The sequence below is a fragment of the Loxodonta africana genome, chromosome 13, assembly GCF_030014295.1.
Source record: "Loxodonta africana isolate mLoxAfr1 chromosome 13, mLoxAfr1.hap2, whole genome shotgun sequence".
Classification (NCBI taxonomy): domain Eukaryota; kingdom Metazoa; phylum Chordata; class Mammalia; order Proboscidea; family Elephantidae; genus Loxodonta; species Loxodonta africana.
The window spans coordinates 10,812,179-10,839,291 of record NC_087354.1 but is presented as its reverse complement, the minus strand read 5'-3'; the positions used below and the strand labels follow the sequence as shown (position 1 = coordinate 10,839,291).

General features: G+C 53.1%; 1 protein-coding gene across 4 annotated transcripts in view; it reads right to left on the bottom strand.

Annotated features, from left to right (window-relative positions):
- Positions 1-1,956: 1,956 nt before the first annotated feature.
- The window catches only part of APBA2 (amyloid beta precursor protein binding family A member 2), a 287,682-nt gene continuing 262,525 nt past the window's right edge, over positions 1,957-27,113 (bottom strand). For all 4 annotated transcript variants that reach the window (XM_023539642.2, XM_023539641.2, XM_064296229.1 and 1 more), the window contains 6 exons: positions 26,630-26,815; positions 21,610-21,789; positions 20,331-20,543; positions 18,587-18,706; positions 6,313-6,453; positions 1,957-2,536 (listed from right to left, as the gene is read on the bottom strand). In XM_023539642.2, coding sequence (XP_023395410.2) covers positions 2,465-2,536; positions 6,313-6,453; positions 18,587-18,706; positions 20,331-20,543; positions 21,610-21,789; positions 26,630-26,815 — 912 coding nt within the window. In that variant the 3' untranslated portion in view covers positions 1,957-2,464. The remainder of the gene's footprint in view (positions 2,537-6,312; positions 6,454-18,586; positions 18,707-20,330; positions 20,544-21,609; positions 21,790-26,629; positions 26,816-27,113) is intronic.

Here is a 27,113-nt window from a genome sequence, read left to right as displayed (position 1 = left end):
GAGAGACCGGCCCCACGCGCTTGCAGCGGTATCCTGGCTACATCGCCATGTTGTCCAACATCACTTTGGAGAAACTCAGGTGCTGGGGGTGTGAGGGCTGAGGACAGGTGCCCGGGTGCCCACAGCTGCCTGTCTGGGCGGGACGGCCAAGGGCTTGTGGAAGCCACATGGACAGCTCAGTGCCCTTCAATATGGCATTTTTACGGTGGACCATTCACGTGTGTGTCGGGGAGGGGGTGCTCCCTCATCCCTCCTGGCCGTGGAGATCCTCTCTGGAGCCTGTCCCCCTCCCTTGTCTTGGGCCCCATGGCTTTCCTGACAGGAGGCCTCTCCCCTTCAGTTATTTATTCACATTTCTTTTCCTTACCCAAGGCTGTGGGCCATCATGGGCTAGCACCTTTTGTTTCTTGGCAAAGTGAAAAATTTTATTCTGTTTTCCATTCTCAGTGTAGTCAGAGCAGGAGAGGGAACACGTGCAAGCACGCACCACCACACTCTCCCCTTTGTCACTGGGTCTCCAACACACTCAGCAGAGGACAGCACAAACTGGACTTGGCTTTGAAAGGCTGTTTCTTACATGCTATGGGTGGCCAGCACAAAGTGTTCGTGTGTTTAATTCACAGGCTTTAGGAGGGGGCAGGTAGGAACTCACCTCACTGGTCGGGCTGACCTGCACCCCAGGCCATGCAGGTTCTGTCGGCAAGCATGGAAGGGGTACAGGTCACTTGTAGTAAGGCCACTTTCTCAGGGTGCCCTGGCTTATAGGCTGGAACATCCCCTAGGCCTCTGACCAAAGCCACGTTTATCCCCTTGCCTCCACCGATGTTGGCGGCCACAGAGACAGGCAGCTATGTACACGCACGCACACTCATGCACACTCTTGCTATATTTACTCGCTCGCTGACACACACACACACACCTCTCTTCTAGAGGTGATTTAAATTTTACTCCAGAGCTGCGAGGTTCTGTCTCCCTTACTCAGTCTTCTCCCCAGGACAGGCAGGTGGAGGACCCAGGACACACCTGGTGAGCCTGCCACCACTGCCAACACTTCCAGCTGCTCCGGGGTGGTCAGCCTGTCACTCGTGATGGCAGCACCGGCCTCCGACCTAGTGGGGGAGCTCACAGGGTAGCTGCTGTAGAAAAGCATCCTTATAGAGTTGCACACCAAGGGGTGGGGTTAGAGGCTCAGGGGCTCCCCCTCAGTGAACAAACCAGCCAGCCACAGGGACAGCTTGTCATCAGGACTTCACGTTTATTAGCGATATTAGCGAAGTCTTCCTAAGGTCAGCTGCATGCAACACACAGGTTACTCCTCGGATACAGTAATCCTACAGCTTTAGGTACTGCAAGGTAAGGCTTCTTAAGTCACAGTGTATTCCTCACCGCCTGGGCCAAAGAAAGGGACGCCAGACAAAATGACATCAGTTAACACGGACCTCTAATGAACTTAACTAGACCATATCACTTGAGCTACACACACTAATACTGTTGACGATGACGGTGCGCCGCTCACCCAGTCACCGGCACGCATCGCTCGCTGCCCGGAACGGCAGTAGCTGGTGGTGGTCTCTGCGTGGGAGTTATTTTTGGCGGGGCAACCAACGTGTGTGAGTGTGTATGTGCAGGTTGAGATTTTCCATCTACGGCGGACACTGGGCTGCTCTCCATGTCCCTGGGAGGAAGAATGAGCTGCCCCCACCCCATGGTGAGCCCTGTAGGGGTGGGTGGAGGGGGCAGGGGGTGCCCAGGGAACTTCACAGAGACTATAGGTAGGGGCAGGAGTAACGGTTGTGGTCATAGGTCATCTGAAAACCCTTCAGTCTGAACAACAGTTTGTCAAAATTAAAGTCAAAAATGGTAATATCATCTAAGTAAATATGGGGTTTTCATGTTGTGGCCATCATTCCTTAACTCAGGAACGCCTCCTTGCCTGTTAAATAATGACAACCAGTCACGTGTTCCCAAACTTTAATTACAAGTCACCCTGGGGGCTGCGCTGTGTTCTTGAGAAGCTGTGGCAGGGTCCACCTACCTGGTACCATCAGGGTCCCCCAGAGGACCAGTGTGGGGCAGGAGGGTCAGTCATGGCCTCCCTAGTGGCCCCTTTTCCTCACCCATCCATCAGACACCCACGACCACTACAGCTTCAAGGAGGAAAGACACACACTCTACACCACAGAGTACACACAACACCCTCATCGGTCACTGAGGAAACCATTCGGAATGTGGCAAAATACTTGAATGTTTTACAAAGGTTCTGTTTCTGTGACTCTCCTTTGATAGAAACATACCCCTTGTTGGCAAAAAAAAAAAAAAAAGGTGGGTGGGGGCACGCCCACCAGGGAAGCCCGAGTCCTTCGAGGCTGAGGGTCGGGTCGGCCCAATGTCCTGGCCTCCCACTGCGGATAAGTGCTCAGTGCCTCTGGGCCTGGCCGTGGAGCTCGTTACGTTGGGCCGCAGCCTAGATGTAGAGCGGGGTCTCCTGGCCCGTGAGGAGCCGGAACATGGCAGCAGGCATCGTCTTCATGTGGATCTGTCAGGAGGAGAGCGGACTGAGCACAGGGCACCCTGCGCCCCCTCCCCTCCCGTGGTCAGCCTCATGTGAAAAGTCCCTGAGAGTCTTTCAGAGTGAGAACAAGTGACCCGCCCATGTGTGCCTGGTGACCTCTGCTTGGCTTGGCTGAGAGCTCAGGTTCCCGGGCAGCCCAGACCCTTCCCAATGTCGGGGGTGGCACCACTGCTCTGTGAGAGGACAAATCACTGGCCCCAGATCACCCCCGCTACCCCCGGCACACCCCCCAACTCCTCAACCAGCCCAAAGGGGAAGAGCTCCAGCCCCCATCAAAACCCTGGTGGGAAGGAGGGAGAGAGGGACAGCAGCCAATGGGGAGGTATCCTTGGGTCCCATCCCCTTCCATCTCAACCTGAGGCCCTCCATCCATCCCCACACCTCCCTCCCCCTCTGCCCCAAGATCTCTTCAAATGCACAGCACACCCCCTGCTTCCTGCCTAAAACTGCCAAGGCCTTCCAGGGTCCCCTGGCCTGGACTCACTGGCTTCTTCGCCCACTCCAGCCTGGCTGCCTCCTTCTGGGGCCTACTGGGCTGGCCTCACTGCCCCCTTCACCCTCTCTGGCCTGGCTACCTCCTTCCGGGGTCCCCTGGCCAGACCTCACTGGCTCCTTCACCTGCCTCCGCCCAGAGCCCTGGCCTGGCCTCACTGGGCCCTTCACCCACTCTGGCCTGGCCACCTCCTTCCAGGGTCCCCTGGACTGACCTCAGTAGCCCCTTTGCCCACTCCAGCCTGACCACCTCTGTTTCCCTGACAGCTCAGCTTCAATGGGCCCTGCCCCACCTCCTGGTCTCAAATCCCTCTCCATCTTCTCACCACCTGTCCCTTGTCCATTCCTTTTGAAGCACCATTTTCTCTCCATCTGGAAATAAAGCTCCACAGGGTTTAGTTTAGAATGCAGGAGCTGTGCAGTACTGTCTGTGGCGTGAATGGCAGACCAGGCGTTGCCCTGAGCAGAGGAAGTATGGTTTCATCCTGGCCACAGACAGCCCAGCCCTCCTGGGAGCTGGGTCAATTGAGTCAGGAAGCGCTTCCACAGGATACAAGACAGGAAATGTCTGCCTTACTGACCCCAGCCCAGGCCAACGGCCCCTGTGCTTCCTCCGCCTGGTCCCACGGTTCATTCTCCTGTCCTCCAAGGGCAACAGCGAGCCTCTTCCTGGAGTGGACAGCCCAGCCCAGGGCCCCTGATCCCTTGGGTGGGCCTTCACCTGGACAGGTCTGGCTGGCCTGGCACTGCTGGGGGTGCAGCTGTCCTGTCTGCTCTTCCTCAGGCTAGCAGGTCTCGGGTGGATGTCACCAGCCCAGACCGGGAGTGAACCAGTATGTCAAATAGGCACAGATGCATTTTTGTGTTTGTAGTGTCACAATGCATCCCCACCCCACACGCCGGGCCCAGGATCCCTGTGAGCAGTTCATTACCAATGTCAGCTCTTCCATCACCCCAGGATGGCTTTTCCATCAGAAGATTCTTTCCCTGTAATTCCTGAAACCCAACCCCCAGGACTCATCAACGCTTCAGGTCTTCTCAGTGACTGACTTTCCAAACGTGCTTGGGGACAATGGAAAATGGAGGCAGACACTTTCATCTCCAGCTGTTTCCACCACATCTGAGCCGCTTTCACGCCTCTCTGAATATCAATTCACTGCAGGTCGCGTCAGAAGAGTGGGAAACGGTTTGCTCTCAGCCAACTGCACTCGATTGGCTTCTTCAGTCATGTGAGGCTGATCACCTGGTGGGGTGGCCATCTCCAGAGTCTACTCAGGAAAAGAGGTTTCTCCTTCTTAGAAACCATTTGTAAAAGGAGGCTAATAGTGTCGACGTGGCCCCTCTTAATCCTCAAAGGCAGCCATGGCCGCCACAACCCAGGGAGAATGTGCGCCTCCTCCCCAGCCCTGGCGGCAACATAGAGCATGGAGCGGGCCACCAGGGCCTCAGGAAGTGTGACCTAAAGGGACTCTCAGGACACAGCACCCACACCACCCACCCAGGGCCAAGCCAGACCCTGGCCCACCCCACAGGCTGCAGAGCCAGAATCTACTCCCTCTTCCCACCAGCCACCAGAGGGAGTGCCCACAGATACAGGTCTGGGCTGGCCACTGCCCTGTTTAAACCTCCCCCAGCTCCCCACAGCCCTCAGACATGCTCCGCACAATGGCCAGCTTCCAAGCCACCTTTCCGCCTCACCTTCCATGCTGTCACCAACGCTTCTCCCAGGGAGACCCCACGACCACTCATATCCTACCTCCTTCATACCCTCTACACACAACACTCACACCACTCACACATCCATACCTCCCACACTCACATCACACTCACATCCACACACATCACATTCACACATCACACATCCACACACATCATACTCATCCACTCACACATCACACTCATCCACTCACACATCCACACACATCACACACATCCACACACATCACACACATCCACACACATCACACTCACACCCACACACATCCCACCCACACCCATACACATCACACACACACACCACACACAGATCCACTCACACTCATACACTCACCCACACATTCATATACCCACTCACCTCCACACACATCACACTGACACATATACTAACACACACACATTCATATATCCACACTCACCACCACATTCACACATGCACACATCATGTTGACACTTACATATATGAACACACACACATTCATATACCCTCCCCCCCACATGCACACATGCACACACACACCACACTGATGCATACATACACTAACACACACATTCATATACCCACACTCACCTCCATATTCACACATGCAGACACACACATCACACTGACACATATACTCACACACACACATCCATATATCCACACTCACTTAGACACACCCTCACACCCACACTCATTTTCATACACACACAACCACACGCTCACAAAGACACACTCCCACACACAGAGACACACACTCATATGCCCACCGCCCACACACTCACACCCACATATTTCTCTCGCTCTCTGACACTGGGTGAGGCATCCTTCCCACGTGCTGTGGCCTCACCCACTGACATCTTCTCACCCTGAGTCATCCTGGTTACTCGTGAGCCCCATGAGGACACCATACCCCTCCCCTGCACACCCTTGTGCATCCTCATGCTGGCACCAGACTGATGCCAGAAAGAGCTAGAATGAAAGGAAGGTTAAAAGCCAGCGAAGCAGGAAGGGGCCAAGCAGCCACATAGGGGCCTGCCCTGTGGGTGGGAGAAGGCAGGCTGTGGGGCAGCAGGGGACCCATTTCCATGGTGCCAGGGCCCTGTGCGCAGGTCAGTCCTGCAGAGGGCCGTGGCCCCAGCTGACCATGTATCAGCCAGTTCGGGAAACACTGTAGAAGGAACTCCATCTGGCTGCCTCTGCTCTCCTGCTTGCTGAGAGGTTTGGCTGCACAGTTACACAAAGACAGAACCAGAGGGCTGAACATGGTCTGTCACTCTGCTCATCCTGTCACAGGCACTCCCTGCTGGGGACTGCCTGACCAGGTCTGCTACTGTCCAGTGCCGCCCTGGAGAGGCCGGCTGGCAGGGGTCACACTGAGCTGGCAAACAGAGACACACTCCCAGGTCCCTAAAAAGGGCAGACGTTGTCCAGATGGGACTGATGGCTTTCCTGAGCACATCATACACTCCCCCCCCAATATGGGCCGACATGGCCCTGAACTCACATCTTGGTCCCAGGAAGGAGGCAGGAGGGAGCTGGCAAGTCTTACCTCTCCGACAGAGTTGGACAGGGCTTGGACTATCTTCTCATGGGCTGTGGCCACGACACTCTGCCCGTTGATCTCGATGATGCGGTGGCCGACACGGACACCACCTCGTTCTGCAATGCCCCCTCTCATGAGGCTGCAAATCTAACCAGAAACATGACAGGTCAGCACTACCCATCAGACACTCATTCACTTCCCCAGAGACAGAGAAGAGAATTCAATCATGCAGAGGAAATAGTCCTTCATAACAAGAGTCAAGGCTATGGTGTGCGGACAACCTTCTAGGCCCTCAGAACGGCCTCCACCATAGTGCAATCTGCCCCTCACCCCCAGGAGTCCACCTCCAGAGCCTTGGTTCCCTCATTGTCATGGGGTGTGGAGTGTTGGTAATGCAACAGACCACCCAAGAGGGTGTGCGGTCAGGAGCACATATGCTGGAAGATTTTCTGGGTGCTGCACTCTGCTCCTTTTTAAAGCAAAGACAATGACCATTCCACTTCACAAGGAATGAGGGATAAGGTGATGATTCAATGAGCTAACAAATGGAAAGAGTTTGAGAAAATGATGGTTAAGCATCGATGCTTGATTCTACTTGATAGTGAGATTCACAAAATACCAAGGTATTAGTCAAAGTAAGCACTGTACAAGAAAGGGGTAGACCTCAGGGGGCAAGAGCCAACAGCTTATGGAGAACAGGTGGGGCACGGCTTGGGAGGGGGCACCACACACCGAAGGCCTCCTGTAGGGCTCACCGGAAGCAGCACTGGGCTTGCAGAACCTCCTAAAGGAGTGGGAAGGAAAGCACTACAGCAGGGCTTAACCCAGGAGAGCTCACGGAAAGAACACTGTCTTATCTAGTGCTGCTCCAACAGAAATACCACAAGTGGATGGCTTTAACAAAGAGAAATTTATTCTCTCACAGTCTAGGAGGCTACAAGTCCAAATTCAGGGCGTCAGCTCCAGGGGAAGGCTTTCTCTCTCTGTCGGCTCTGGAGGAAGGTCATTGCCATCTATATTCCCCCTGGTCAAGGAGCTTCTCAGCACAGGGACCCTGGGTCCGAAGGATGTGGTCTTTTCCTGGCTCTTGTTTCTTGGTGGTATGAGGAGATCCCTGTATCTCTCTGCTGCTTCTCTCTTTTGTATCTCAAAAGAGATGGACTTGAGACACAATCTAATCTTACAGATTGAGTCCTTCCTCTTAACATAACTGCTGCTAATCCCACCTCATTAACATCATAGAGGTAGGATTTACAACACGTAGGAAAATCACATCAGATGACAAAATGGTGGACGATCCCGAACACATAAGAAGGACTTAGGCCTCCAAGTACCCTTCCCCTCCTCAGAGCCAGGTGACCTCTCTCCTCTCTTCCTGGCAGGAGACAGAAAGTTCAGTCTCTAGAGAAATGGGGGGAGAGGCTCTGGGCTGAGGACTCTTCAGCACTATAGAAAGGAAGGCACGGGATGCTGAATGAAAACAGAGCGGTGATGAAGTGAAAGTTCACATTCTGAACTGTGAGACCCCAGGGACCTTTCTCTAAGCCAGCAACTCCAGTAGTGGCAGTCAGGCTGTTACTACGCCTATGCCCCCAGGCAGGTATGGAGAAGACTCTCTGGAGAAGCTGACTTGCCCGAGATAAGAAATGGCTGGGTTTCTCTCTGATCAGCTACAGCAAAACCAAATAGTCGACAAGCTTCTCCTATCCACACAAGGCTTCCAATCAGTGCTGCCCTTTTTAAAAGAATGGAGCCCTGATGACGCAGTAGTTAAGACCTCAGGCTGCTAACCAAAAGGTTGACAGTTCTAATCCACCAGCCACTCCTTGGAAACCCTATGGGGCAGTTCTACTCTGTCCTATGAGGTCACTATGAGTTGGAATTGACTTGATGGCAATAGGTTTGGTTCAGTTTGGGATAATCATACCATATGACCCTGCAATCCCAATCCTAGGTATACTCCCAGAAGAAATAAAAGCAGAAATGCAAACAGAAACCTGCCTGCCAATGTTCACTGCAGCACTTCTTTTTTGTTGTTTTCATTTTCAGAGTTTTTAATGTCATGAAGATTTTAATAGGTGGAATTTCACAAACCCAGGGCATGGACCATTTAAACTACAAGCACAGGACAAGCCTCTACGTGAGAAACGTCGGAGAGGAAACACTGTTCATCTGTGAATGCCAAGATTTTCTTCAATCGCTTTCCCTCAGGGGAGAAAAATTTCTATCTTATTCTTTTTTTTTTTTTTTTAATTTTTATTGTGCTTTAAGTAAAAGTTTACAAACCAAGTCAGTCTCCCATACAAAAACTTATATACACCTTGCTATATACTCCTAGTTGCTCTCCCCCTAATGAGACAGCACACTCCTTCCCTCCACTCTCTATTTTCATGTCCATTCAGCCAGCTTCTGACCCCCTCCGCCCTCTCATCTCCCCTCCAGACAGGAGTTGCCCACAGAGTCTCATATGTTTACTTCATCCAGGAAGCTCACTCTTCACTAGTATCATTTTCTATCTTACAGTCCAGTCCAATCCCTATCTGAAGAGTTGGCTTTGGGAATGGTTCCTGTCTTGGGCTAACAGACAGTCTGGGGACCATAACCTCTGGGGTCCTTCCAGTCTCAGTCAGACCATTAAGTCTGGTCTTTTTTACAAGAATTTGCAGTCACTGCAGCATTTTTAACAATAGTCAAAAGGTGGAAACATCTGAAATGTCAATCAACAGATGAACAGATAAATGAAATGTGGTAAATGCATACAATGGAATACTACTCAGCCATAAAGAGAAACGAAGTCCTGAGGCATGCCACAACATGGATGACCCTTGGAAACATCACGCTGAGTTGAGTAAGTCTGTTGCAAAAGGACAAATACTATATATGCTCTCACTTATATGAAATAAGCAAATACACAGAAATCAGAGATTATTAGTGGTTACCAGGGGAGGAATAGAGGGGAAAACGGGAATTTTTTTTTGCTTAGGTGGCATTGGGTATACGTTAACCGTGGCAGAATAATTCAGAAAAGGATAGCAAGAGTGGTTGTACAACACGAAAAATGTAATCAGTGTCACTGAAGTATATATGTAGAAATTGTTGAATGGGCTTATTTTTTGTAGTGTGTATTTTCAACACAACAACAACAAAAAAAAGAACAATCAAGGATCACTAACCATTCTGAGCAAAATGTCTAGCAAAAAAGATAGAGACCAAAACAAATGACAGAGCAGACAGAAACAAGATCACAGAAGAAACAGAAATGGGCAGCAGAAGCAACCCTCAGATACTACAATCAACAGCCTAAGAAAGAAAAGCAAAGGTAATGTATTTGTAAAACCAGAACATAATTTTCCAAGAATAAGAAAGTTTCTGGGCATTCAAATATGACAGCAGTTAAAAATTCAACAGAGGATAGGAAATTCTCAAAGAAAGAATAAAAGAAAACCACTCTGGTTTAAAGGTCATAAATTTCCAGATTGAAAGGACCCAATTCAATGAATGACTAAAAACTTACATTGAGACCCATCTCCATGAAATTCCAGGGCTCTGGGGACAGAGGGAAGATCCTAAAAGCATCCAGTGAGCACAAATGAACTGCATACAATTGAGGGAGAACCAAAGGGCATCACCCTTGCCATGGATTGAATTTTATCCCCCAAAAATATATGTATGAATTTGGCTAGGCTATTTTTATGACTCCCAGTATTGTGTGATTGTCCACCATTTTGTCATCTGAGGTGATTTTCCTGTGTATTGTAAATTCTATCTCTATGATGTTAATGAGATAAGACTAGTGGCAGTTATACTAATGAGGCAGGGCTCAATCTACAAGATCAGATTGTATCTTAAGCCAATCTCTTCTGAGATACAGAAGAGTGAAGCAAGCAGAGAGACAAGGGGACCTCATACCACCAAGAAAGCAACATCAGGAGCAGAGCTTGTCCTTTGGGCCCAGGGCCCCTGCACTGAGAAACTCCTAGGCCAGGGGAAGACTGAGGACACAGACCTTCCTCCAAAGCTGACAGAGAGAGAAAGCCTCCTCCTGGAGCTGACACCCTGAATTTGGACTTGTAGCCTCCCAGATTGTGAGAGAATAAATTTCTCTTTGTTAAAGCCATTCCCTTGTGGTATTTCTTTTATAGCAGCGCTAGATAACTATGACAGGAAGTAACTTTCAATTAGGACTTTTAAGGTTGTATGCATTGTCTTCTGATTTCTAGTTCTACTGTTAAGAGGGTTGTCTTAGTGATCTAGTACTGATGTAACAGAAATACCACAAATGGACAACTTCAACAAAGACAAATTTATTCTCCCACAGTCTAGTAGGCTACAAGTTCGAATTCAGGATGCTGACTGTCGGCTCTGGAGGAAGATCCTTGCATTTTTTGAGCTTCTGCTTCCTGGTTCCTTGGAGCTCTTCATTTGGCTTTGTATCTGTCTTCATCCATCTCTGCTTCCTAGCTTGCTTGTTTAATCTCTTTAAAAGAGACTGACTCAAGACACACCCTATACTAATCCTGTCTTATTAACTTAACAAGTAGGATTATAGCCACAGGCATAGAGGTCAGGATTTACAACACGTATTTTGGGGGGACACAATTCAACCCATAACATTTCCATCCTAGAATTCTATCCCCAGCCAAACTATCAATTAATTCTGTGAGGGTAAATTAAAGACATTTTCAAACATGCAAAGGCTCAAAAAATATACTTCCTTTATATGCCGTCTCAGGAAGTACTGAAGGAACTGCTCCACCAAAATGAAGGTGTAAATCCTGAAAGAAGATTTGGGGATCCCAGACACAGGGCATCTGATACAGAAAATTGGTGAAGGGAATTTCCAAGCAACCTTAAAGAGAAATCTAGTGAGGAGCTGTATGGCAGACCTTATTAGGGAGGACCCAGTCCAGAATGCAGCAGGAAAATGGGAGGATTTCAGTAGGTAAATCTCCAGGGAGAAAATACAAGCAACAGTTATTCAATGAGAGATTTTAAAGTTACACTAGTGAGTTTAAAGATAAATTATTGATAGGGACACAGAAGAATTGATGCATTTGAATTATGGTATTGGCAAAGAATCCTGAATATACCATGGACTGCCAGAAAAACAAAGAAACCTGTATTGAAAGAAGTACAGCCAAAATGCTCCTTAGAAGCAAGAATGGCAAGGCTATATCTCATGTACTTTGGACATGTTATCAGGAGGAACCAGTCCCTGGAGAAGGACATCATGCTTGGTGTCATGGATTGAATTATGTCCCCCCAAAAAGTATCAACTGGGTTAGGCCATGCGTGCTTGTCCTCCATTTTGTGATTGTAACTTTATGTTGAGAGGATGAGCGTGGGACTGTAATACCACCCTTACTAAGGTCACCTCCCTGATCCAAGGTAAATGGGGTTTCCCTGGGGTGTGGCCCGTACCACCTTTTATCTCTTAAGAGATAAAAGGAAAAGGAAGCAAGCAGAGAGGTGGGGACCTCATACCACCAAGAAAGCAGCACCAGGAGCAGAGTGCGTCCTTTGGACACAGGGTCCCTGCACCTGAGAAGCTCCTCAACCAGGGGAAGATTGAAGAGACAAGGACCTTACTCCAGAGCAGACAGAGAGAGAAAGCCTTCCCCTGGAGCTGACACCCTGAATTTGGACTTGTAACCTACGAGACTGTGAGAAAATAAATTTCTCTTTTTAAAGCCATAGACTTGTGGTATTTCTGTTATGGCAGTACTAGATAATTAAGACACTTAGTAAAGTAGAGGGTCAGCAAAAAAGAAGAAGACCCTCAACGAGATGGACTGACGTAGTGGCTGCAAAATGGGCTCAAGGTTAACAATTGTGAGGATGGCACAGGACTGGGCAGTGTTTCATTCTGCTGTACATGGGGTCGCTATGTGTCGGAACTAACTCGAGAGCCCTAACAACAGCAACAGCAGCACAGAAAACTAAGCAATGAAAAAACGAGACAAAATGGAAAAACAGTTGTCCACAAGTTTGTCTCCCTTTCTTTCCTGGTAACAGAGTTGTATCTGAGATATGGCTGCCAGCTCAGCCTTGTTTTCCCAGCCCCCCTGTAGCTGCATGTGGCCATGTGACCAAGTCTCAGCAATGGGCTGTGAGCCCAACTGACGTATGATACCTCATGTTCCCTTGCTTGAGAAGGAAGCTCTGGCCATGGGCCCTGCTTTTATCCCTTGGATGCTACGTGCTGAGGACGGCCCAGATGCATCCGTGGTAGAGAGAACTGCCAACAGTCTAGCCCTCCGCCCTTGGACTGCTCCAGGAGTGAGGACTACGTGTCTATCTCCTTTGAACTGTTCCATGTTGGAGTCTCCTCATTATAGCGGCTACCATTACCCTAACTAACACATGATGTGAGCCACTTATGAACAGACCCTTACGGAGACACCAAAACACAAACACTGAACACCGATTCAATGCTGGCTTGTAAGAAAATGGTCTGGGGGAGACTGGTGGGGAGTAGAAATATGTGTGCATGAGAGGTGTCAGCTAACCTGCGTCTCCCATAGCAGGAAAGCGTGGTGTCTGCAGTTGAAAAACAAAGAGGTGGCAGCAAAACGGATGATTTAGAAAGTGGAAGAACTAGAAGGTTCTGTTATGGGTTGGAGGTGTGGCCTCCGGGGGGAGGAACAAGAAGGGGGCAAGAGCAGGCATTGTTGGATTTCACTGTAAGCACTGAAGTAATACTGGAGCTTTTAAAAACCATTTATAAGAATTGCTTTGTTAAAAATAACAATAAAAAGAATTTAACTCAGTTCTTGGTCCATGATAAGCAGTAAGTCGCAGCAGCGATTGTTACAAGGAGTAGACAGAGTCCCTTGTCTCCACCTGCTCACCTTCCTGCAGCGAAGTGGCTACATTCTTCAGGGGTTCTGTGGCCCTGACGTGTTTACGGGTCACCGTGCCCCTGATCTGTGCCCAGGCAGAGCAGACCAGTGGCCTGGAGGCAATGTGGGAGCTGGGCGCAGGCAGCCAACGGGAGGGACCAGGCCTCTGGGTCCCAGCCCTGTCTCTGCCCCTCAGGGTAGGCTGACCCTTCCACTCTCTGGGACCTGCTCCCTCCTCTGTCCAACAAGGCCTCAGTCACCTGAACTCACCCAGAGGGTTGGAAGAAGGGGAAAAGCTGACAGAGACCAAGCTAGTTTGACCAACTTAGAATGCCCTACAACAGGGCCAGTCAGCACCCTCCACACTTCAGGCCTCCCTGCACCCCTATGTGTGTAAGGGGGCAACTCAGAAGTGGACAGGTAGCACCTGCTGTGCTTCCATCCACTCGCCCCCAGGTTTTTGCTACTGTTATTAGAGGGAGAGCTTAGAGCTAATTACCCCCAAATGGGACTCACAGCTCAGAGCTACCCAAGCAAATTCCAGTCTGTCAGGGAGCTGGAGGGTGGGGAGGGGGTGTCAAGCCAATGAGAGGAGATGCGGTCAGCACCCTGAGGTCAAGGGTCAACCCACCTGTAGAAGACAAGGCAGAAAGGCACCTTAGAGACTGAGGCTTTCTTTTTGGAGGTTCTGGGACAATGTCCCCACCCTCAGCCCAGACGCCTCAAAGGGTTGCCTGCCTGTGTCACCATGCAGGCCGCCGTCAGAAGCCATGCTGCTCAATGGCCTCCCCCAGCCAGGTGCCCTGCCACGGCCTGGTCTGCAGATGCAGCCAGAGGACTCTGCCTCCTGGGGCCAGCTGGCTGGAGAGACAGGAACGCTCCTCCCCATCCGTCCATGTTCTCCTTCTCAGGGCCTGAGCAAGGCTGACAGGCCACTGACTGAAGGCCGGCCCTGGCACCCATTACAAGATCCTGCCTGCCCTTTGTCCTCTGAGTCCTGTCTGTCACTGGTACACAGGCCTTTCCCAAATGCTGGTATGTTTGTGGATGCAGCATGAGGCCCATGGCCACCCCTCCCCATACCTAGGGCCCCTCTCTTGCTGCTCTGTCAGGGGCTCTGGGGCCTGTGCCAGGAGTGCAGGCTCAGCTGGGGTGGACAGACAGAGGGAGACAGCCAGGCCCTATGGCCACCTTTAGCCAGAAAGGGGGCACACCTGTCTGTCAAAGAACACTCCAGTGACCTGATGCCCAAATATCACACAAGCACTGAGGATTAACTTCTCCAGAGAATTTAAAGGTATTTTGTTTCAAACATAATTGGCTCTTTGAAGACCCTGAAGAAGGTGCTTTGGGGTGGCCTGGCTCACTTCGCTACCTGGCCAGGCATTAGGAGGAGGCTGGCTTGTTCCCAAAGGAAGCTATGACACACCTTGATTAATCCCTGGTGGCAGCTTTCTTCACAGTCTTTGTGGAGAGAGGACAAAGGAGGAGAAGGAGGGAGCAGGAGAAAAGGCTTCACAGTGTAAGAGGTGCTGCTGGGAGAGTGGAATCAGGACCCTGACTGGAATCTGGGCCAGGCTGGCAGAGAGGAGGAAAACGAAGCACTGCCCACAGGAGTCGGGGGTGTGGCCTGGGCAGACTTCAAGAGCATGTTTCCCAGGAGGAAGTTCAGGCCTCCAAGCTGGAGACCTGATGACTTCTTGCAGGTATCAGGGGTACAGAAGGGAGGATCTGCTTAACAAAGAGCCTTAAGTGGGTTCTCCAGGGCCTTTCCGCAAACTAATGCATGTGCTCTGGGTATAATGGAGCTGAAGGGGGGACGCATTTGTGCAAAACTAATGTGGATGTCGACCAACTTCTCCAGGGGCCTTGGGGAACCATAGCTGCGTGGCTCCTGTGGTCAGCAGCACAATGCTCCTGCGGTCTCAGCCAAAGGAGACTGGCTGGCCAGCCAGGGGGCTAAAGACTGGGAGATTGAGAGGGTCACTTGGTTACTGATGTCCTGGGTCCTGGTACAAATATATCAGCCTCTGTATTGGTCATGTGCTGCCAAGTTCACCCGCTCACTCTCCCACTCACACTACAAAAGAGCCTGCGATGGTGGGCAGTGCACGTGGTCTCTGAGTTAGTGTGCCTCACCAAACCCAACTCTGCCTCTCGCCACCTGTGACACTTCGGACAAGTCACTTAACCTCTCTGTTCCTCAGCCCCTCACCTATAAACTGGTGACACTGGCCTGGAGCCGGGGGCAGGTGGGGGGGGACTGCCACAGGAATGCCCTGGGTGTATGGGAAGTTTGTTCACAGAACAGCTTTCGTTACCTAGTTCCTGAAACTGACCTGCAGACAGACGGACCAATGGGCCTGGGCTTGAGCACTTGGGAAGATAAAACTGGACAGAGTGCGGAATCAGTCACCCGAGGAGAGGGTCTGGGCTAAACAGTAAGGGGGTGAGGAAAAACAGACTCTACAATGGGATCCAGCATCACAGCCAAATTGGAACTTCTTGTTTTGGAGAAAACATAGGCTGTTCGGAGGCCTGCAACGAGGCTAGTTCCCAGGTAGGATCAAGGACGCACAGGGCACACCTGCCCCAAACACACACGCACACCCACACACACACATCCTCACATGCACATGTCCAAGCACGCACACACATGCATACCACACACATGCACCCGTACACAGGTGCACATACACACACACACTCCTATGTGTACAAACCCCACACACCCTCATACACCCACACTCCCATGTGCACAAACCCCACACACCCTCATGCACACACACTCCCATGTGAACAAACCACACACCCTCATGCACACACACGCTCCCATGTGCACAAACCCCACACACCCTCATGCACACACACTCCCATGTGAACAAACCACACACCCTCATGCACACACACACACACGCTCCCATGTGAACAAACTCCACACCCTCATGCCCACACACGCTCCCATGTGAACAAACCCCACACATCCTCATGCACACACACGCTCCCATGTGCACAAACCCCACACACCCTCATGTACACGCACACACACACACACACACACAGGCCCACAGCTGTGCAGGGAGCTCCTCCTTCTCACCTTGCCCCTGACAGTGCCCAGATTTATTTAGACCACCCAAGTACTGGAACATATTTCATCTCACTGCTCATTCTGAAATTAAAGCCCACCCCCGTTGCATGAAACATTTATGCATTAATCAAGCAGAAAGCATGGTGGGTCTGCGGGGTGCTCATAAATGCCATCGCCTAGACAGCATCCTGCCCCACCCCACCCATGTTCCTGGCATGGTCAGTTGTGTGCAGGGGTACACCCCAGGCTGGAGCCAGGAGCCACCGTCCAACAAGCTCTAAGGGCACAGTCATCTTGTGGCCATCCCTGGCTGGCTGGGGCCAGGACTTTAGGCCGGGGGCCTGGCGAGGCTGGGAAGGGACTCAAGACAGCTTCACTGGCACTGGGGACACAAAGGCCTGGAGGAAGTGAGCCCCAGGAAAGCCCGCCACTGCTGGCCAGCCAGATTTGTAGGAACTGCAGGTGGTGACCAAGCCACACCCCTCTGGGAGGCAGGTGGGCAGGGGCTGAGGCCACTGGTTGCATCCTGATCACATCGTGGGCAGCAAGGAACAGCTCTCTTGTCCCCAGTGCAAACCCTTGGACAGGAGTACCCAGCACCCTCAGCCTCCTGAGTGTTCTCCAAACTCACTCCCCCCTGAGGTATCGCTGAGGGGTGAAGCCGAAGGTGCCTCTGAGGCCGAGGCAGATGGCTGGGCAGGCTGAGTGGTGGGCACCCTGGCATGCAGCTGGTGGCACTGCCAGGTGTGGGTAGCAGTTGCATGATAGCCTGTGTCTGAGAGCCCAGAGGCCTGACCTGGACAGGTAGACCCTGCCCACAGACAACTGTCCTCCACATCCAGACACTGCAAGGGTACACTCCTGGGACAGGGACAGGAAGAAATGGCAGCCTGTGTTGGTCACCCCAGGCCTCGGCCTCAGGGCCAGGCAGAGATGTGTGACTGATGTGTACAGCCGCTGTACCCCATTTTCAGTGTCACAGGGAGGCAACATGACAAGGATTTGCCCTGCAGACTCAGTCACTTCACCTGCAAATCCTCCCTGGCACCCTCAGGTAGCTGTGTGAACCCCGAAAAAAGCCCCTTGGAGCCACCACACACCCACCTCACACCTGCTGGCCTCCCCCACGAAGCCCTGCACAAGAGCTCTGGACCCACAGGCAAGTGGGAGCCCATTTCACAAATGGGGAAGCTGAGGTCACATGATGAACAACAGCCTGTGGGCAGGCAGGGCCTAAGTTTCTGGCCTCTCTCTGGCCGAGCTGCTCCTTGTCCACAGTAGTGACCCAGGCCCCCAGACTTCACAGACACCCCCTGCTGGGTCCTCCCATCACCCAGGATTTAGAGCCTGCAGCAGGGGTGGATGTACTGAGAAACTGCTAAGGGGCCCTGGCAATTTGGTCTTCAGAATTGTATATTATTTCCCCAACTTGAGGCCCCATGGAATCTGATTTCTGCTTCCCTGAGCCCAGCACTCGCCAAACCTTCTGAGAAAGCCCGTGGCCCTCACTGTCCTCAGCCTCCTGGCCACTCACCCCTGACCCAGCCACTGGGAGCCTATATTCCCCCCACCCCGCCAAAATCACTCTCTTCCTCTGCTTTTTAACATTACAGGCCGGCTTGGTCAATCGGGGAATTCCCGGCTCCCCCGTCCTGCCCTCCATTCCTGTGGCCTCTGCAGGAGGAGAGGCCAAGGAAACGGAACGCACACCAGCCAAACACAGTCAAAGCAAAGGTGAGAACTATGAGCTGAAGTCTGGCCAGGTGACCAGTCACAGAAGTTTGGCCAGGCTCACTCAAGCCCAGCACGGGCACCTCCTTGAAGCCCTCCCACTTCCTCAATGCCTGGTCCAGTGCCTGGCACAGGGCAGGTACTTCATGGCTGTCTACTGAATGAGGAGTTTATGTGAATGACTGAATAAATGAAAGAACAAATGCCTGGGTATTTGCTTCTTGCACACAGTGAGGCTAGGGCTGCTACTGGCTGCATGTGTCCCAGCTACAATGGTGAGGAGCCTCCTGCCATTCCTTCTCCATCAAGGCAGGTGCTTGCTAAGATCAGCCACCACAGGGGCAAGAGTGCCTTGGGCAGGGCATGAAGGTCACACCCTTGTCCTCCCTGCCTGCCTGGGCCAGAGCCAGGCCTGCCCCGGAGCCACTGGAAACCCATGTCCTGTGAGGCCTGGCTGCTGGCAGGGCTGCCCACTGGCCAGAGACTGCCAGGGCACTGGGCACCAGGCCTGCCTGTCAGGCAGCGGCAGCTCTGGGGCAGGGGCAGCAGCAAGCTGCCACACCAACTGTGTGTACCCAGGCCTCATGCAGCGGAGGCAGCCAAGGAGAGGAAGACTTACAATTCCGTTCTGCACACTGAAGCCCAGCTGGTACTTGAGGTCTGGCCGCTTGATGAGGACTGTGGTGACTGGAGGGCAGCTGACAATATTGAGCTTCACCTGCGTCTGGTTCTTCAGGCCCTGCAGAGTGTGGGAACTTGGGTCAGTGTCACACGGCAGCCTTACGTGCCTACGAGCTCTGACGGACAGAGGCCGAGACTAGACCTGGGGCCACTGGGCTAGCCTGGACCTGCCCTGCCACCCTGGGCTGTGAGAAGATGGGTGAGGCAGTCACCACTCAGAGGTTTAGCATCCCCTCTGCACCAGGGGCGAAAGTGCCAGCCTGCCCCTCACCCCGGGCTGTAACGTATCAAGGAGGTAGTAGGCACGTGACTCCTTCCTGTACTTGGTGCCCTCTGACCTGGACAGACACAAGCCGCCCTCTGCCAGGAGTTGGGCTGAGTGCCGCCTCACAGTACTAGGCCCAGGCACCAAGGTCACCCACAGGTGTCCATGGGAGGGGCCTCATCACACTCAAATGTAGGAGAACTTCCTGTTTGGAAGAACTCCGGGCCGCCTTTCTCAAAGCAGACAGAGCTGCTGTGCTGATGGGGGAGAGAGGGTCATGGCACAGGAAGATGTGGTCAGTGAAAACCGCGAGCAGGAGGTGGGGGCTCTGGTGGCCATGCCCAGACAGATTCAGCCTGGAGCCAAGGGCTGCAGAGAGGCTGTGACTGTCAGCGAGTACCCTGGGCTACAGTTCTGGGGGCCGAGTGGGGAGTCGGGTGGTGGAGCCCAGGCCTTACACATCTGCAGTTCCAGCTGTACCCTTCTAGCCAGGCAGGTGCCCGGATGCTGCTTGGGGCTGCCTGAAGATGGCGGTGACCACACAGGCACAGGGAGAGTGGGTGTGGCCCATTGCTGCAGGAAGGAGGGTCGCAGGTGCAGACCCTGCTGGGTGGAAGCCTCTCCCTGTGTGTCCATCAGGTGGACCCTGCAGGCCAGCTCCAAGAGACAGCCTCAGCCGTGGCCTTCATTTCTCAGGCTGGACCAGGGAGGAGGGAGGTGCTTCCTCCAGCAGTAAGTTCATGGGGCGGGGGGAGGGCAGGAAGGAGCCCTCAAGGGCTGGGGTGAGACTACAGACAGAGGGGCCCACTGACAGGCAGAGCCCGCTGTCTCTCTGAGGTCCCTGAAAGAGAGCAAAGGTGCTGCTCTCAGGGCCAAAGCTGGGCCAGCCCAAGGCCACCTGCTTGTCCTCTGGGCCCAGGGCTCTCACAGAATTGGGAGAGGCCAGTATGGATACCCTGACCCCAGCCTGCTCTGTCCCCTCTGCTGACCCTCCAGGGATAGGCTGCTCAGCTCCTCCCAAGGCTGCAGGCTCATGGGTCAGAAAGTCAGAGCGGCCTCTCTTACTTAGGAAGAAGCCTGCCTTGCAGCAACGCGTACCCACCCAGTTTGCCCAGGACTGAGGGCCTGCACCGGGGTAGGGGGTACAGGGGGTAGGGGATAGGAGTGGGACTTCCAGTGCCAAAATGGAAACATCCCAGCCAACCGGACAGCCAGTCATCCCACACCCATGGGAACTAGCCCTTCCCTGGGTCACGTGGCTCAGCACTGAGCTGGGTGAAACCAGGCCTCCCCTCCCCAACCCCAGCCGGCTGGCTCCCTCCCATGGTAGCTGTGTGTACGGCCACCAGCTAAGCCCCTGGGTCTCTAAGGGGATGACAATGAAGTGATGAGGAAAGGGCAGGTCCCCAGCACCCACCTTGATGATGCCCTGGCAGGTGGCAAGAGGCAGCCCCACCAGGCTGGTGCCATTGATGGACATGATCTGGTCCCCAATGCTCAGCTTCCCCGAGCGGGCCGCCGGGCCACCATTCATCATGTTCGCCAGGATCACCGTGGGCAGGATGGAGCCCCAGCCCGACTCCACGACCACCACACCCAGGATCTCTCCTTTGTGCTTCTCCAGCTGCAGCTGCAAAGGGGTCTACATGTGAGGGCACCCCGAGGGGCAGGAGCCTCTGCCAGCACCCCCAGGACTACGTGCCCAAGCCTGCGCTCTCAGAGCCACCCGCCCACCTCCAGCCTCACCCTGCCCTGGCTCTCAAGCTCTCTGCTGCCTGCCCAGTGTTGACTCCCCAGCCTTGACCCCTCCACCCTACTGTGTCCCTGACCACACAGCACGGAGTCCAGAGGGGGGCTCTCGACCCCAATGCCCACCTCCACTCCATCCCTCACCAGCACCCTAGCCCCTGGCTTTTACACTTGCCTAGAAAAGCCCTCTGTTTTCTCTCTGCCTCAAGGGTCACTCCCTCAGAAGGCTGTCTATAACTCATTCAGCAACAGCCAGGGCCATTCATTCATTCTTTTATTCATTCATTCATTCCACAAGCAGGGTATTCATTCGCTGGCTTGCTCAATAAGCAGTCAGCATCATTTGTTCATTTGACAAGCAGTCAAGGTCATTCATTCATTTCATAAGCAGTCAGGGTCATTCATTCATTCATTATACAAGCAGTCACAATCATTCATTCGTTAGTTCATTCAACAGGGAGTCAGAATCATTCGCTCATGTGTTCTTCATTCAACAAGCAGTCTGGGCCATTCATTTATCTACTCGTTCAACAAGCAGTCAGGTTATAGGTCGTCCCCCTGGGTTTCAGCTTCGGAAAACAGAACTTTCCAACGACCCAAGAGCAGAGCCTCTGGAGCCTGCTCAGGCGCCCTCTGCTGGCAGCTTCGAAACAGAGCACCCACATTCCCTGTTTTGAAGGTGTCTCCCCCGTTTCAGAGCTCTCTCCTGGGTCTGAGTGCTAGTAGATGACAAAGGCAACATTAAAAGGCACCTTTTCTAAAGTCCTTAAACGTGTTGTCATCAGCTCCTTTGTTACACCAGCGCCTCATTACGCCCAGAGCTCGGCTGTGACAGCAGTGACCTGGGAGGCCACAAGCCTCCTCTCTGTCGTCCTGGTGGCCTGAGGCGACCTGGTGAAACTCTGGAAGGCCCAGCTGGGAGAGCGGGGCAAGCAGAGCGTGCTCACCTCCTTGCAGTTCTCCGAGTTTGAGAAGTGGATGAGGTCGTCATTGTACATCTCCTGGGTGTTGATGATGTCGCTGTATTCCTTCTGGCTCAGGTCTTCGGGGTTGATGCCATTGGCCCGCAGGAACTCCTGGTAGGCCACGCTGAAGGCCTGGCCAATGGACTGGGCGATGAGCTGGGCCTGCGGAGAGGGAGCAGACCTGCTGGAAGCAAGCATGGACACACAGGCCCCACACAACCCAGAGAAGGAGGACCACAGCATCCGAGGGGGCCCAGGAAGGAACCTGCAGGCCCTGGTCCCAGGAGAGCTGTCTCCCATATCACCGCCCATGGGGCACTGTAGGGCAAGCCTTTCTGCTGCCTGTACCAGCCAGGCCTGGTTCTAACTGCCCCTACCCAGCTGCTTTACGTCCCGACATCCCAGGACAAAGCACACTTTCAAATTAAGTTGGGCAAAATTATTGGCTAAATATCCTAGTCTTGTAACTGCAGTTGGTAACTGTATTTTCCTGCCACCTGTCTTAATCCAGAAACAGGACTTGAGGAGTGTTCTCTTGCCAGTTTCTTGGACACTGCCAGTTGTCTACCCAATATTCAGCTCTCTGGAGAGACAAAACCCAACGTCACTGGGAAGGCAACATGTGCGCCTAGCCGCCTGCAGGGCATGTGGCTGTCCAGGGACATCTCCTTACGGGGGTGAAGCCCTTTGCCCTTCGCCCTCCTCCCCCCTGCTTCCCTCAGTGTGGGAGTTCCAGGAGCCATTTCCAGTCCAGGGGGGCTTTGAGGATGAAACCACATGCTCCGGGTACAAAGTAGTAAGAGGGGAGCCTGGGTCCCCCGTAAACAACCCCTGGCTCCACACTGCTTCTGTGGAAGTCTAGAACTGCTGTCTCATTTCTGCCGCTTTTATTTATTTTGGGTCTCCAGTGTGCAGCCCCAGCTAACCCTACAGACGGCACAGTGGTCTTCACCTGGTCCTTGGTCTGCTGCCTTGTTAAACCCCTGCTGTGGCCTCACTGCGTGCTCCCGGGCAGTGACTCAGCCTCGTGGGGCCTGTTTCTTCATCTATAATGATGCTGGGATGAATCTAATCTCATTTGAAATGATAACACTTAGAGCCTTGCAGCAGGTAGGACGCACTCAGTGACTGTCAGCAATCTGAATTTTTCTCTAGACAAACAGAATCCCAGTTCCGGCGCTACGAGCGCTCTGCACAGCTGGAAGACCCTCTCCCATCCTCCCCCTCCTTCCCTTGGGGAGGTCATCCTGTGCCCCGGGGAGCCAATGAGGCAGATTCTTCCACGAAGGATGGAAAACGTTTCTGCAGCAGCACTGCCGTTTGTCAGATTACGGTGGCTTTTGGGCCACATTTTCCTGGGCCCAGTCTTCTGTCCACAGGCAGGGTCCATAGAAAGCGACCAGTCCCTGGGTGGGCCAGCCCCATGGAGCATGGGAGGGGGCACGGGGTGGGGGCTGTACTGGTTTGTTGCTGGTTTGTTTGTTTAAGGGCCTGAACTGTCTCCCACATGTGCAATGGTTTGGGTGACCATGTATAATACGGGTCACAGAAAAACAAAGGGTGGCACCTGGAGACAGGGTCACAACATGTCCACTGCCCAGTCAGAGGTCACGTGGAAGAACCTAAGTGGCTCTGGTCAACTTGGCAGCTCTCTTCTGCTTCTCGTAGGCACGGCCAGCAGCTGCTCTGGAAGTTCCCTGTTGCTCCACAAAGATCACTTGTAACCAGCTCTGTGCACCCAATCCTGGTGGATGACCAACTCAGAGGCTGGAGGGCCTCTGCCCAGAGATGCCACTGAGAACCCTGCAGCCAGGAATGCAAACCTGGGGGGAGAACTTTGAAGAGGACTGCCCCTGCGACCCTGGATTCCAACACCAGGGCCCAGATGCTTGGGGCATGCCACGCTCTAGAGAAAGTCACCGGCCCTGGGCCAGATACATCCCCCATGGCTCAGGCAAAGGTGGAGCTGGTGACTGCAGGGGAACCATACCTCAGGTTCATGTACCTGGGCGGGCAATGGGAGCCATCCCACTTCCCCACTGCCTGCAGGGTTCCTGGCATGGACAGGGGTCGGGAACACAGGCCCAAGAGGCTGCCAGGACAAGCAGGGGAAGCACCCCCCTCCCACCCTGGATAAGTGGCTGGGGGCCAAAGAGAGACACGGCTGTCCTTCTCTGAGGGAGCACCGAGGGACAGTTTAGGGTGCAGTTGATGCTGCCGCCAAAACAGCACGCACCCTGTGTGTTACAGACTGAATCAACCAAACAAAAAACCAAACCCACTGCTGTGAGTCAATCCTGACTCATAGCAGCCCTATATGACAGTGTAGAGCTTCCCCATAGGGTTTCCGAGGCTGTAAACCTTCACGGGAGCAGGCTGCCACAGCTCTCTCCCATGGAGCAGCTGGTAGGTTCGAATCACTGACCCTTTGGTTAGCAGTCGAGTGCTTAACCACTGTGCCATCATGTCCCCCCAAAAGATATGTTGAAGTCCTAACCTCTAGCACCTATGAGTATGACTTTGTTTGGTAATAGGGTCTTTGAAGATGTTATCAGTTAACATAAAGTTACACTGGAGTCAGGTGGGTCCTAATCCAACCTCAGTGGCGTCCTTACAAAAGAGGAAAAGAGACACAGGGAGACAGGGGGATGAGGAAGGACACCATGTGGCCTTGCACCTACAAGCCAAGGAACACCTGCAGCCACCGGACAAGAAAGGGTGAGGGAGCACGGCACTGCCAACACACTGATTTGGGTTTCTAGCCCCCAAAACTGTAAGAGAATAAACCTCTGTTCTTACAAGCCACCCAGTCCCACAAGTGGGACGGGCTGCAGGGCTGACCTTAGAGTCGGACCTCAGAACCACTGGGCCAGCGGATGCCACAGACGCCTTTCCTCCTACACATGAAGGCTGCAGGCAGAAGCAGGAGGGTTCCCTTCCTTCCTTCCCCACCTCCCTCCTGCCTTCCTCTTTCCTTTCTTCCATTCTTCCCTCCTTTCCTCCCTCTCTCCCTTTTCTTATTTCAAAAGAAACTATACAAACTGCCACGGAGATTAAGGTATGAGTTGGAATTGACTCAATGGCAAACAACAAGAAGGTGAGTGTTGCCTACTCCCCAGAGCACCCCAGCCCTGCCTACTCCCCAGGGTACCCCAGCCCTGCCTACTCCCCAGGGCACCCCAGCCCTCCTATCCCCAGGGCACCCCAGCCCTGCCTATTCCCCAGAGAACCCTTGCCCTGTCTACTCCCCAGGGCACCCCAGTCCTGTCTACTCCCCAGGACACCCCAGTCCTGCCTATTCCCCAGGGCACTCCAGCCCTGCCTACTCCCCAGGGTACTCCAGCCCTGTCTACTCCCCAGGGCACCCCAGTCCTGCCTATTCCCCAGGGCACTCCAGCCCTGTCTACTCCCCAGGGCGCTCCAGCCCTGTCTACTCCCCAGGGTACCCCAGCTCTGTCTACTCCCCAGAGCACCCCAGCCCTGTCTACTCCCCCAGGGTACCAACCCCTGTCTACTCCCCCAGGGTCGTCTACTATCCCCCTCAGCTCCCTCCCCTCGCACCAAGGGCCTCTGGGCAAACAGGACCAGAACATGAGAACAAGGATATGACCAAAATGCCCTCATTCCTCCTCACTCTACACATTCCATGACTTAAGTGCTGCAAACAAGTGTATGTGTGTGAAAGGGGGCTGAGCCGAATGACCAGCACAGACTACAGGAGCCTTCCTCCACAGGTGCCGATTTCAGATTGAACTGCCTCTCACTCCCCACCATTCCACTCTCAGCCTTGTCTCCTACTAAGCTGAGAAAACTGAGGCTGCAGCAGCTTCCCCCAACTTCTGTCTGCTGCTGGTACCATCTTTACACAAAGGCCCACATCTTGGCTGGCACCTCGAAGGCTCTTCTGCTCCCTGCTTCTTGCCTTATGCCACCCACCACTCACAGCCCTTCTGAAGGGCCCCCCCAACCACGGTGGGTCTCTAAGACATCCTCACCCAAAAGGCCTTCCCAGGTCTCCATGGCTATCTGTGTCATGGTGGAAAGAATATGTGTGCATTCCTGGGTCTATATTTAAATTTCCTCCCTTATAATGCCACTGTTCCAAAGCACTTCAAGTTGAGTTCAACTTGTTAGGAAAAAAGGTTACTGTCCCCACCTGCTACACCCCTGTCTTCAAACATAGGGTTAGATAATATGTTTCTAAGCCTTATTTCTTGGTCATGGAAAAATTGAGACCCTTCTCCACTGTTTCAAATCCCTGGGACACCTTCAAATCCTTATGTGAGCGAGAATGTCCTTGCTGAGTATCTATAGAAAGGACAGAAAATTTAAAAAATTCTACTCTGGCAACAGCAGCAAGAAAGCTCAATAACAGCCTCTCTGTGACCTCCCCCCGCCCCCCCAAGGAAGCACAGCCTGCAGGTGGCACTGCTGAGCAACCAGGGCCCAACCCACCCTCTGGAGCTCACCTCCTGGCCCTACATCTTCCTTCCTTGGCCCTACATCTTCCTTCCTTGGCCCCTTCCTCTTGCTCCAGGCCTGAAAGGAGTCTCTCACCCCATGTGAGGAACGAGTTGAGGGTTATGGTCTTTCAGCAAGTGTTTTAAACTTCAGAATCATTATCAAGTGAAATGCCCCATATGAAAACAGCTGAACCCTGGCCTCAGGTACAGGGGTGCCTCCCTTGGTGCAAACTTGTCATATGAAAATGTGCATCTTAACAGAAAAGTTAGGTTAGGATTATTTTATCTTAGGGGGAAAAAAGTTGTGTAAAAGGAGTCCTTCAAATATGTAAAGGATCCCCCAGTATATGTAACTACGGTTCAGTTTATTAAAACCTCTCGGAGAAGCTATTTCACGAAGTGAATTAAAACTGCATTGCTCTCTTTGTAAACTTGGGGGGTCAGAAGACGTCATCGACTCCACTGGAAACATCAGTAATGACACCCAGGTTTCCACCAGCGCTTGGTGGGAGCTGCGGGGTGTATGGGTGTGTACTTACGTCCTCTGACTCGAACACGTGGCAGATCATCTTGTACTGCTTCTTCCCCTCCTGGGCCCCGGGTGTGGTCTCGATGCAATCCTGCGACGCCGACCGTGGCATGCGGCGCCTGGCCATCAGTACCACAATGTTCCCGATGTCGGCAATGTAGGAGATGGTGCGCAAGGCGTGGTCCATCATGGTTTCCTGGAAGGGGGTGGGGGGTTAGAACGAGCTGTTAACGAAGGTGCTAGTTCTGGGTTTCTCAGCCTCAGCACTATTGGACTGGATCATTTTCTGTGGTAGGTTGCAGGATGGTTAGCAGCGCCCTGACCTCTACCCACTAGATGCCAGCAGCACCCCTGCACACAAAGTTGTGCCAGCCAAGAATGTCTCCAGACACTACACTGCCAAATGTGCCCTGGAGGGCCAAGTCACTCAGGGCGAGCCCTCTCCTCCGGTTCACAGTTTTAAGGCGGTGCACAGCCAAGTTGAATCTGCTTTT